This window comes from the organism of the source record quoted next, unplaced genomic scaffold, assembly GCF_019419815.1.
Source record: "Pyrus x bretschneideri cultivar Hongxiangsu unplaced genomic scaffold, Pyrus_bretschneideri_v1 Contig3, whole genome shotgun sequence".
NCBI classification, from domain to species: domain Eukaryota; kingdom Viridiplantae; phylum Streptophyta; class Magnoliopsida; order Rosales; family Rosaceae; genus Pyrus; species Pyrus x bretschneideri.
The window spans coordinates 9,541,034-9,554,555 of NW_025999612.1; the positions used below are offsets into that span (position 1 = coordinate 9,541,034).

The 13,522-nt window shown below is 35.4% G+C and overlaps 2 protein-coding genes across 2 annotated transcripts; one reads left to right on the forward strand and one right to left on the reverse strand.

Moving 5' to 3' along the window:
• Window positions 1–1,355: 1,355 nt before the first annotated feature.
• Window positions 1,356–5,621, reverse strand: LOC125479800. Its single transcript, XM_048589823.1, has 7 exons — window positions 4,796–5,621; window positions 4,362–4,448; window positions 3,923–4,135; window positions 3,551–3,715; window positions 3,360–3,413; window positions 3,086–3,232; window positions 1,356–1,948 (listed from the first exon to the last, which is right to left on the reverse strand). Exons 1-7 carry the CDS (start codon window positions 5,267–5,269, stop codon window positions 1,571–1,573), a joined length of 1,518 nt encoding a protein of 505 aa, XP_048445780.1. The 5' UTR covers window positions 5,270–5,621; the 3' UTR covers window positions 1,356–1,570.
• A 5,210-nt stretch (window positions 5,622–10,831) lies between these two features.
• LOC125479788 (plant UBX domain-containing protein 10-like) lies at window positions 10,832–12,887 on the forward strand. Its single transcript, XM_048589792.1, has 3 exons — window positions 10,832–11,678; window positions 12,018–12,191; window positions 12,390–12,887. Exons 1-3 carry the CDS (start codon window positions 11,124–11,126, stop codon window positions 12,783–12,785), a joined length of 1,125 nt encoding a protein of 374 aa, XP_048445749.1. The 5' UTR covers window positions 10,832–11,123; the 3' UTR covers window positions 12,786–12,887.
• The last annotated feature ends 635 nt before the right edge of the window (window positions 12,888–13,522 follow it).

Below are 13,522 nucleotides of genomic sequence, written 5' to 3' on the forward strand. Positions count from 1 at the left end.
AAAACTGAACACCCTATCCTCAGGTAGGTGGTACACTCTCTGGTCATTTCAACCCATAAAAAAAGACCACTAGTCGGGAGAGTTTAAATCTTCTGCACTCAAAAGTTTTTGTGATCTCTTTATGATCTATTTCATTTGCTGACATATGATTATATATTTAAATTTCACTTAACAGTTAATTCTTCAACTTATCTTTTCAACAAAATAAATAAAAAAAGCACGTCTCACTCAAGTAAATAAATGATAGAAAGGTCGCACCGAATTTTGGACACCGAAAATTTGAACTCTGGCTTGGGAATGCAAACTTCTGCTTTTTATATATTTATTGGGGTTGACAACTACATGTTAATGTCACCAATTTCTTTCAACAATTTATTTATTTATTATTATTGTTGTTGTTGTTGTTGTGTGGAAACTGAGATTCTTGTAATTACATGCAGATGTCGAAAGCTTAGGATATAATATTATAATGGTAGAAAAGAGGTTCCAAGTAGTTTAAGTGGTTACGTGTGCTGGATTTGTTTACACTTTGCTTCCTTGTTTGCTTCCTTGTTGCTGCCCACATGCTTTGGCCTTAGAACAAGGATTTGCTTTACCTATAAAATACATAAAAAAATCATGCATTATATTTGCTTGGGAAGAAGAAAGTTTTGTACTTTTAAAAGCAGTGTGGATTTTGCAAGAGAAATAATTTTTGCGCACGCTTTTTTTTTTTTAAATTTGAGACTGAAATGATTATCAAACCGTCTATTAATTTATCAGCTTTGCTTTCCTTATATTCGGTGGTGTATTCTCCTGTCATGTGGAAAGAATTTGAAGAAAGAAATAGAAAGACACTATGGAACCATACAATACTGTCAATATATTTTTTTTATATATATAGAAACAATGGAAAATACAACAAACCCTATTGTTGATAAACTCTTGAGTGCAAACGGCCAAACTACACACAAAGCTCCCCATGCTCTTTGTATGTTGGTCTCACTCATTCTTTTGTGTCTGGTGCCCTATACAAACGTCCAGACAAAAGAAACTCTCCCTATAATGACTTAGAGGCTAGATCCCACGCAATATTGTCAACACTCATTTTTTTTTTTTTTTTTTTTTTTAGAAACACTACAAAATACAACAAACCATGTTGTTGATAAATTCTTAAGTGCGGACGGCCAAACTACACACATAAAGCACCCCATGCCCCTTGTATTTTGGTCTCACTATACTTTTGTGTCTGGTGCCCTATACGGACGTCTAGACACTAGAAACTCTCCCAATTATGACCTAGATCCCATGCAATACTATCAACACTTTTTCTTTTTTCTTTTTTTATATAGAAACACCTGTAAAAATACAACAAAGAACAAACTCTGCCGTTGATAAATTCTCAAGTGTGGATAGTCAAACTACACACCCAAAGCACCCTTGGTCTTACTCGTCCTTTTGTGTTTGGTGCCCTATACGGACGTCCAGACACAAGAAACTCTTCCTATATGGTCTATAAAGAAAAAATAATCAAATACCTAAACACAAGAAATAAGAAAAATAAACAAAAATTACTATGCTGTTATTATATTCATGGACACCTCACATTTCTTCCAGGACCTCCATAGTAAAAGTAAGTTCCCCACACATTATTTCTTCCCTGTCTTATATCATAACAATTAGGGTGATCAGCCTGGAGGTGGAGATTTGCTAGTGGGAGCAAATTGTTATCCCAATCCACAACCTGCAAGTTTCTGAAATAAGATGCTTTTCCAAACCCTGCTTCTGCAAATTGTCCACTCCCCATTTGTGTCGATGTGTGGTACCCTCTAGATCTGCTATTTACGATTTCACCCCCAAATTGCACCATGCTTGCATGGCTCCTCAGGTGACTGAACAGGAATGCTGGCCAGTATCCAACCAGTAGGCCATTTCCAAATTCTAGCCACCAATGTCCATGCTTTGGATCCTGCCAAAAATACATGATTTCATGTTGATTAACTCTGTTTTAAACAAAAAATAGTTGTGATCAATTTAGCTTCTTTTGTCTTGCAATGTTTTCCTTGACTACGTAATGATGAGTTTTTGGCTTATATGGCTGCACCAATATACTTTTTTTCTTGTCTTTCGATTCTCTTTTAATTTATCTAATTTAAATTTTGAAAAATTATAAAAGAGTGCATAAAGAGAAAATAAAAGCAAAAAGAAAACGACATGCAGGATAAAACTGCAATTTTGTGTGATAAAGCTTCCAAAGCCAGTTGGAGGAGAGAGAATAAACATGTAAATAATACAAATGCCCATTAAATAAGGAGAGATTTTTCAATGTCGGTACACAAAATTGTACTATATCATTATACAAATAATGAGATATGTGTGCTAAAAAGTTAATAACTTAAAAAATAAAATTTCTCATCACTCCTATTAAAACATGTGAAATATCATTTATATTTCCGTCACAACTAAAAATTTCTTCTAAATAAAGCAGCAAAGTTGACACGTGTGGGATGATCTTGGGGAAGTGAAAGAATCTCACTCTTTAAATATAGAAAAAACCTTGGGGCAGTGAAAGAATCTCACTGTTTAAATAGAAAAAATGAAAATATTTTTATTATCACATTCAAGTAATACTTTATTTATTCACCGTACAGATGTTAAAATTTAAACTCATCATAAATAAAGTGCTAAACATTATCATCACTTAAGAGTAACGAGTAAATATATTCTCAAATAAGAAAGAAATAGATCGATTGAAAGGTATGTTTGGCTAGGTTGTTTATACAAGTGGACTAGATGAAAAAAAAATTCGAAAAAGGTTTTTTTTTTTTTTTTTTTAAAGAAAAATTGGCGAAAAAAAACACTTCTTGTTTTGGCTACCTTAAACCTGAAGGTAACAAATTCAAATTTCATATAGGAAAAATTATACATAAGACTAAATTTATCTAAACTGCGAAAAGTATGGAACTTAAGCGATAAAAAAAAAAAAAAAAAAAAAACACCGCTTTAGCCAAATCAACTAGTAATATGTCCATATTTTTATCATCTATTGACTTGAGTTTATTTTTGTTGTTTTTTTTGGATTTGAATATTGACTTGAAAAACTCACCTTCCAAACCATCAAGCCAATGTCAAATTGTCTGCTACCATAAGAGGACCTTGGGGAGATTGCTGCCCCAATTGCAATTTTATTATTTGTTTGGACAAATCCAGAGCAAAGCAAGTTGTAGCATCCAGTTGCTTGATATGCATCTGTCTGAAATTATATATTAAGCAACAAAATTAGCACTAATCATACTTTATTTCCTCATAATTTATGTCTGTATTCTTCTCTATGCAGAAGAAAAAAGAAGAATTGAATTAAAAATTTTAATAAAACTCACTGTCCAGTATGTAAAGAATCTTGGGTAATTATCTCCATACAACTCTGGGCTAACCTGAAAAAAAAAAAAAAAAAAAAAAAGGATAATGTTAAATTTCGCAATTAATAAATACTTTATACAAGCGATATTGGGAGAAGGACTACACGACTATTTCCGCTTAAATTTTTTAAGAATCCAAGAAAAAGACAAACCTGCCATCCAGCTTCAATGGTGTTGAGATCATGGCCAAAAGAACCAGAGATAACCCAAATCTGAGACAAACTAAATTCATACTGATCAGTGACACGTGGCGTCCACACATTGATGCTGGCCTTTGCTCCATAGTACTGATCTCCATTTACAAACACAACTGCATGCTGTAAAAATCCAACCCAATATAAAGTCAACATATTAGTCGTTGACCATTGAATTATTGGACACCATTTAATAGCTCCGAGCGAGATGACAGTAGGCTGCTTTTGATAGTACGATGGCATACGTAGTGTGCAGTTTCACTCGTCTAATCCTTTATTGGGTCGTTATTAACAAGAGAAAAAAGAAATAAAAAATAAAAAAAAACTAACCTCATGGCCACTGCCTGAGGAGTCTCTCCTCACATGTCTTCTCGGCTTTCTGCCGAATCTTCTGATGGAGCTTGCTCGTAAAATGTCTTTCTCTCCGGTCCGCCGGATCGGTACTGTTCCTTGTGGACATGATTCACCTGAGTCTGTCCATAGCTGATAGCTCTCACCTACTTGATCTGTGCTGTTATGGCTTTTGGGCCTGTCTGGTTCCTCCTGTAAAAGTAAAATCATTGTCCTAATTAGTCCCTTAATCATAAATTTACAAGTTAATTATCCCAAAATTGACAAAAATAGAAGAGGTGTGATATTCTCACTCCTCTTTTTACTTCTCACACATCCTTTTAATTTTCAGCATCAAATGAATTGAAAAAAAAATGTGTGGATAACACATCCCAAATAGAAATATCCCAAAATTGAGAAGGGCTGTTGTGGAAATTACCAATGGCTTCTTCCCCTTGAGCTCAGGATGATCAAAAGCTGGTTGGAGATGAGATAAAACACAATCTATCACATCACCATCTGGACTCTGCAAAAGAAATAAAACAAGACTCCACGTCGTTAAATCTCAAAAACAATGAGAAACGTAAATGACTGTTTGGTCTAACGACACTTAGTTTGCAGTCAAAAATAAACAAGAAGCCAATCAAGAAATCTCAAAAACAAGAAAATGTTTGTAACTATGTAGTCTAGCGGCGCATAATTTTCAAATCTTATGAATGACATTTTGTCCTTCTCTATTTGTTTATATTCAATAAAGAGTGCATAAGGAAAAAAAGAGAAGTGCGAAAATCACTTCCCAGCTGAAAACTGCAGACAAGAAGAAAATGAAGATTTGCAAAGAAATCACTATCAAAGAAAAGGGAAATGCCATGCCTGAATAGTCTTGACAGCAGGCTTGTTGATTTTCTTTAAATATGATTGGACTTGGAACCCCCTCAACTTGTTGATCTCCGAGCTGGTCCGAAAAGTCCGATTGGCCGGGGAGGGGCGCGGTAGGCCGGAATCCGAGACAACTGGGTGGGACAATGCAGGAGTAAAGAGAGAAGAAGAAGCAACAAGAAGTAAGAGAACAAGAAGCATGGAGACGAATGAGAAGGAGGTGGAGGTGTGAGAATAAGTAGGAGGAGCCAGTTTAGAGGAATGTTTGGGTTTGATTAGTGGAGTAGGTTGTTGTTGCTGCTGTCTCTGTCTACTGTTTGGTACAAAAACGGAATCAGAAGTTTGTGTTTGGTTGCATTGGACTGGTTGTCTAGTTGTTGTTGTGTAGTGGGATATCACATTCCTCAGTTTTGTCCATGGAAGTTGTGGTGGATTAGGATTAAAACCTTCTTCTCCTACTCCCTTCATGTCCTTACAAAACAGAAGAAACCATCAAAGATGTGAGAGTCTGCCGCTGCCACTGCCAGCCAGCTAAGTTGTTCGCTTGACTCACTGCCTCACCATTTCCAGCATATAAACAACTCCCTCTCTCTCCCCCTTTCTCTCTCTCTCTACAACTTCTGAGGAGAGAGATTCTTGCGTTTTTCTTGGTTTTTGGTGGTCCTGACACCTAAGAAAAATTTGCAAGCATGAGGATTTTAAAATAGGGGAAGATGGGTGGGGCTGTACTTCCCCAAGTTTTAACTATTAGGGCTTTGGTCAAAAATGTTTTAAATTCTTTTCACAAAGAGGGGCAAGAAAGATACGGGTGATTCAAGTTCAGGTTTATTTACAGAATGGTGAGATATGCGACTGCTTGAGAGCTAAGTCAAGTAGTATGGCTAGCAAGTGACGGCCTACAGGTTGTATGCTTTTCTTTTTGGCTAAAAGAATGTCGTTGCTTCGCAAATAATCTTCTCAAAACTCCGTTTCATAGTCGGAAGCACTTTTAAACTTCCGTTTTGAATATAAAAAAATGTCATGGATCCAAATGTTATTTTACGCGATTGTTATTACACCTAATTGCTCATTTTAGCATTTTGTACTTACTTTGCATGCGCATTCAATAAACAAAATGACCTATCATGGTGGTGTTGTCACCAGTTACCACTAGGAAGTGGAACAGTTGGAATGCACAAACAACCTTACATTCTTAAGTGTCTTATACACTGTTCTAAAAATTTTTGCCTAGCGTGACGCTAGGTGGCTGCCCACCATCTCCCCATGTTTTCCACATGTTCTACTGCTCTATAATCTATATGTCATTCTAATTAAGTATAAGTAGAAATTTCTTAATATGCTATATAATAAATTTAATTAAAATTAATAAAATCGCCTGGACCCCTGTTTGTCGCTCGAGTAACACTTAGTGCTTTAATCTTATATATTGATCATTCAAATTGGACCATGAAAACTACAACAACAAAAAAAAAGAAAAAGAGAAAGATAAGTTCCCACTTTACAATTGGATAACTTCTTTTGACTACAAAGACTTATTGGTAATCAAAAGATTCCTGAATTACTTATTAGTTATGACAGAAAAGAGAAGAAAAAAATATGGTATTGTAATTGGTTAGATCAAGTGAAAATTTGAGAAAAAATTCTGCAGCATGTGGTTCTTGTGCTCTCTCAGCGCTTAACTTGCTAAATTGGTGTGCCTTATTGTTTGTTTACTGGATGGTCAATGCTTTGAAATTCATCCAAAATTCAAAAAGTCAATGATATATATAGTTTCAAGTTTTTAACTAAACAGAAACTTAAAAAATTTAAACAGAAAATGATGACAAAGCTTATTAAAGTATTCTAGTTCTGACTAACTAGTCACAATTTTTTTTATTACAAACGATATAATTTCTCTCAGCTAAATTAATAAAAGTAAAAATGATTTAATCTGCAACGTAATAAAATGAAGTAGAATATGTATCCGCAGAGGAACGTAGAATTTGCTAACTAGCCACAATCACCGGGTCAATATCTACTTCACCCAGGGCAGATCAAATTTATTGCAGAATTTACCAAGGAAAACGGTGCATATTGATTAGATGGGTCACGGTGCATATTGATTAGATGGGTCCAATCCTGAAATCCATATATTGATATCATAATCTATTGATCTGAGTAACTGACGCCAAAGGTCAAGCATGTAAAAGCCTAGTATGCCGACAATTTGTGATGCCATATATGATACATCCCAATAACCCTCCAATAGAGAATGGTAACAGAATTACTGTTGGAATTGATATTCTAACTAACTTCAATTTTGGTGATTGACCTAACTTGCGGAAGGAGATGTTAGGATCAATTTCGCATGTAAAATTGAGTTGATTCTGACCATTCATGCTTGTAGAACACATAAAACATAGACATAATGATCCACCCATTTGCATGTACACGACCAATAGTAACAATCCGCATCTATACCTTTGCTAGCTTAATGTCACAAGAGATTACATAATCTAAACTCTATAATAAGAGCTTGAGGGCCACATGTATATACCACTCTAATGTGTAATCATATTAGGCTCAAAATCTTGGAAGTTATTTGTCTTATCATACCAACGTCACATAATGTTAGTAGTTGATGTTTAATTATACTAGAAGTAATTAACCAGATTGTACTTTAGAATACGATACTAATAAAAATACTCATGACATAAGTGAACTCAGTAACTCGACCTAACGATATACCGAAAATATGTCATTACCGCCTTTTATTTTAAGGTAGGATTACCAATTACGATTAAAGTTAAAAGATTCCTACCTAGACCTAGTAATTTTGTAATTATACCATATGAAGATCTGAATCTCTAGGGCACTAGTTTGTGGGAGGCAGAAAGGTATGGGACCTTTGCGCTTTGGCTATCCTTCTAAGGTCCTGGTCAAGCAAAGGTGCTTGCCACTTTCAAATGGCCCTCCCAACTCCTTATCACTGTTTGTTAATTATACACCATGCATTCTTTAAAATTCTCTCTTCTTTTCAGAAAAGACCCTCCACTCACTCACACTCCCAACAACTTCTGCAGCAACCAGTTTGAAGAATATGTATATATATTGGTCCACCCTCTAAACCACGCTCATTAAATAGTTCCGTGGCCCTCCCTTCTGTAAAGGCCTCCCAGAATTGATTCCAGCTACAAATTTAAATATATATTATATATATCTATGTGAAAAGAATACATTTTTTTTGAAATTTTACATGTTGAATTTTGAAGTTATCGAACAGATTAAGATCTCTTAGGGTGGGTTATATCCTATAATTTTAGGGTTTGTGATTTGTGCTGGTAATCCATAAAGTTAATGTCATTTCATGGCATAGACTATATAAAACTGTAACTTTTTTTTTTTCTGGTGCATAATACTGTGTCACTTGACTTGGAGTGAAAGGCTGCCATTGTCGTGCTTTTTGAAAGCGAGCACCAACCGGCAAAAGGACAATTAGTTACCATGTAATTTTTCGTGGGGCTTGCTAGCTCGGATTATGCTGAGATTTGCTCTAATTCTTCAAGCTTGGTGTGATTAGGATGATATAAAATTGTACTCAATGTCTCCATCATCTGCTGTTTGTATTGTTTATAGCAGAAGGCACGCACCAGCTGGTAGATTGAAGATTCTCTTGTGAATTGTGTACATGTAGTTATTAAGGAATGAAAGAACAATATAATATAATCATAATTATTCAACGATTAAGATTGCAGGTTAAGAGAAGGGAATCTTATATTATGCAACATTTGGGTTCAGTTTGATCCCAATGTTTCCAAATATTGGCAAAATACAAACTCTAAAGTTACAAATTGTTATATCATTGATCCCTTCATCTATTTAGCTGTCAAGTTAACTTTTGTTTTGTTGTCATAGCACTTGGAAAGTTTAATGTTTGTTTAAATGGATGCCCGGCCAATAAAATGCGAATTACGGGAAAACTCTAACCTTCTAAATATGAAAAATCACCCACCTATCATCAACATAGCATTCATGTTAGCAAAAGATAGGTCCATCAAGTGTCACATCAAAAAACATATATTGACTTGAGATTTAAACGTGCACTTGGAGTAATAGTATAACAATTTGTACCTTAAATGTTGTTTTTTTATCAACGTAACTTGAATGATGTTTTTTTAAAAAAAAAAATTGAAAATATATGAACCAAAATGGTACAAACTGAAAAAAATCCCATTGGCAAATTCACCAAATTTCTTGACCTAATTTTTCAGCACCCATCATGAGACAGTCCATTTTTAGCTCAGGAGACATATATAGTACAAGCACTAGCAAGCTAGGGTGAAGTACTGAATGCGATGCTTGCTTACCAAGCATGAGTATCTTGTCTTAAAAGAGAAGTGCCTGCAGAACATAATGCAGGAGTAAGCTTATATATATATATATATTATATCTTAGTGCCTACCTTGAAGGTTGAAGATGGTGATAGTTCATACAAATTCATAAATTGATATGAATGTGGTGACGATGTGATGTTTATCTAGTATAGGAGCGGTTCTATTTTACACTGCATATATATCTTAGTGCCTACCTCGAAGGTTGAAGATGGTGATAGTTCATACAAATTCATAATCTGATATAAATGTGGTGACCGTGTGATGTTTATCTTGTATAGGAGCTACACTATTTTACACTATTTATATATATGAAAGAAAAAGTTGAAATTATTTGCCTTTTTTAAAAGGAAAACACTTTAAATCTTCAAAGGTATGATGGAATTGTACAATGTAGGGACTATCACAGTCACATGGGTGGCCACCATCGCCACAAAATGTTAGAACTTATATGGGTTTTTATTTTTATTTTATTAAAAGTTTGACAGAAAATATGGGTTGTGGTTTGGAGGTCAAAAAGATTTCTTAGCATCATGATTTACCCAGAAAAAAAAAATGAAAGAAAGACCAACTTTGAATTCTTCTGAGAAAACTGGTCTGGAAGACTGGAAGTGCTCAAGCAACTCAAGTGCTAAAACCACTATCGGTTGCTAAACTTGACATTTTGAAGTTAATAATCATACTAATCTGGGAAAAGGGCTACCCATGATGATATATAGGTACAGGTTTTCAGTTGTGCTTTATTGACTAACTAAAAAAGATGATCCTAGCTGAAGTGAATAAAAACTCAAATACGCATGCACTTAATGTCCTACATTTGAATTTCAAAAATCATTACACATAATATTCACTTTAGCTTTTGTCTTTGCTCTACAATGTGCTTGGAGAGCTCAAACGGTTAAATTTTTTTATCTCTTCATTCGAGGTCCTGTCTTCAAATACTCTTTATTAAGAACTTTTACTCCTATATTTGAGGTTCTGTCTTCATCTTCGTATACACTCCTCATTATCCTTTTTTTATGAACTTTTATGTATCACTACGAGTTCCTGTTTTCAAATCCCCCTACCCCATTTTCGTTTTGCATAAAGGAAAAAGGGAAGCTCCAAGATATGTGAAAACGAAATTGTCGCACATAATATTCACTTTAACTTTTATCTTTGTTCCAAGATTGTGGCCGCCCTTCACTTTCCAGCTTTCAAGTATTTGGTATTTTTAGAGTTTTTCAAAAATTGGTATTGAAAGAAACATTCATGGAAGAACAGATTCTGAAAATAAACAGACTAATTTGTACAATCAGTGGAAATGGCCTTAATTAAGGAAATATCCATTTGTGCAAAAAGCATGAATTCTTTCGAAATTTTACGTCCAAAAATAAAAGGGTGGTGCTGTCTATACACCCATTTTTACCTCCCACACACTTCTTGTTAATTTCTGTCATCCAATCTTTTTTCGATTCCTTCGATTTGACGACCAAAAGGATGTGTGACAGGTAAAAAATGGGTGTATAGATAGCATCACCTAAAACAAATCTTTCAAATTCGACTCTGGAAGGATCGATTAAAAGATGGACCAATCTGTTACAGTCTATAGAGATGCTCCATATTGCATGAATCTCTTGCTCATTCAACGGTGGATTGTATCACAAGCAAAGCATAATCCTCTCCTTTCATCTTTGTAGACGCTAAAAAAGAAGCATCTTCACATTCTTTAACAATTCTCTTTTTATCTCTACAGTTGAACTTTCATCTAATAAAGCAACAATGGAACTGATTGATTGTTGAACTACTTTGAACAACCATATATCTCAATTAGCTCCGCTGTCGTGTTTGATAATGTTCGTAATGGCTTCCCTATAGGCTTCTCGTTGTAATTAACTGTCTTTCGTATATAAAAAAAAATTAAGGACTGTCTCAATTGGTCTTATTACAAAAGAAACTTTCAATTGTCGGCAATGAGGGAAGGCATAAGATCGGCAGCGGAGCCCTCTTGCAGTGGGATAGTTCGCCGGATGGTAAGCCTTCCGAGAAGCCTTATGGGAGGATTTTCGAGAGCAGTGGGGCACGGTAGACACCTCATAGGAATAGGATCAGGAAGAAGAACTCAAACCCTGCCATCAAACTTTCCAATGCAGAATCCAGAAGAGCCTCTGATCCTTCCAGAAGTATCGGCTTCTTTTCTAACTAGCTTCGAGCAGCAGTATGGCACCATGCATCCGTTCTTTTATGCGTGTAGTTTTATGGAGGCCTTAAAGATGGCAGAAGATGAGCATAAGTTCTTGTTCATTTATCTCCACTCACCGGAACACCCTTTCACACCGTCTTTCTGTAGGGAGACGCTGTCTTCGGAGGTGGTGGTGCAGTTTCTTGATGCTAACTTTGTTTCCTGGGGAGCAATTGCAGATGGAGAGGAAGGTCTTCAAATGGCTGCAACTCTGCGTCCTACTTGCTTTCCATTCTGTGCTATTATAGCTCCCGTTGCTGGTGATAACATAGCAGTGTTGCAGCAGGTTAATTGAAACCTTAAACTTGAAGGATTTGAATGAACTTGTCATCCATTAGTTCTAGATTTATTATTGAATGCCCAAATTTGCATCCATCAATGCCTATATTAACAGAACTTCCTGCTACGAGATGTCACTGTGACGGTATCCTAAGTGACTCAATGTCATGTGACACAAGCTAATTAAAACGTATCATATATAATGCATATTCACTTGAGATGCCGCCACAGTGACACTCCCTTTGCAGGTAAGTTTCTCTCTTTAGTAACAACAACAGTTTCAACTTCCAATACTAATGATAGGGATACTTCAACTCTCTTTGTTCTCTTCTCTGTCCAAGTTTAGATGGAAGGGCCAATTACCCCAACTGAGCTGGTGGGGATTCTGCAGCGGACGGTGGAGGAACAAGGGCTGGCGTTTCGCAGTTCAAAGGCCAAGAAGGCAGAGAAAATAATGGCAGACCGCCGTCTAAGGGAAGAACAAGATGCAGCATATCTTGCAGCTCTACAAATAGACGAGGTTTGTTTACACTTCTTTTGTATTAAAGGAAAATTTTCAGCAACACCCCTAAACTTACGGTTTTACTTTTGTCCGTTCAAGTGGGGAAACTAATAGAAAATGTAACGATAGAGGGAAAATTGACGCGTTTTAAAATTTAATGGAGCTCAAAACCAAATAGAAAGTCTTAGAGGAACTCATATTCTTGCCTACTTGCAGGAAAAGGAGAGACTAAAGAATTTACCTCCCGCTGTTAGACCTCATAAACCAGCAGAAGCCCCAAACAAAGCAAGTCATGAGAGGCTTCAGAACCATTCTGCCAAACAACAGCATGGAAAAACTAGAGAGGCTGCCATTGATCCTCAAGATCCTCAGGCTGCCCGGATACTGATAAGGTTTCCGAACGGCGAAAGACGAGAGCAATGCTTCTTGTGCACAGACAAACTGCAGGCAGTTTACAGATACATTGATTCATTGGGTGTTCCTGATATAGGAGGAAACTACAGATTGATATCAAGCTTCCCAAGAAAAGTGTACGGAGTTGATCAAATGGGGATCACACTCAAGGATGCTGGCCTGCATCCAAGAGCAAGCCTATTTCTTGAACTTGTGTGACCGATCGATATCAAGTTGAATTATATTTGTATAAAAAACTTAGGCAGATTATCAGCTTGCTACTATATTATTATTAATGATCAAGATTAATATTGGGGTTAAGGAGAGGTGATTCCAAATTGATCCAACCTTTTAAAATATTCTAAACAACTACTTAACGTTTTGAAAATTTAACATACGTTCACTAATGTTAAGTGATGACGTGGACAAATATTAAAACACATTATAACTCTCAATTATTTATAGAGCTTTGAGTCCCCAAATTAATCACTTTCGCAGTTTAATTTGGCTTAAATGTGTCGAATTAGGGACTAGAGCTCCAAAAAATGACGATCAATGAAAACCAACTTCAATATTTGTTAACATCATACTTAACGTATGTGACCTAATCAATGTCAAATTTTTAAAACAATAGTTATTGAAAATGTTTTAAATAGTTATGGCCAATTTGTAATCACCCAAAACAATGGGTAGTTATCTGTATTTAACTTTTACTATATGTATCGATATCAGACCATGTAGAAATATGATTCCTTGTATTAAGTTGTGTGAAGTATTACAATATATAAGGTTATATCAATTTCTATTTAGATTGAAATTTTACACTAATTACAATTGAAAATTACATTCCTCTAATACAAACGATAATTATATAAGCATCAAGATTATATATTCTTGTAATACAAACGATAATTACGAAGATAATTCTGGATGAATTATCTCTAATTTAACATAAG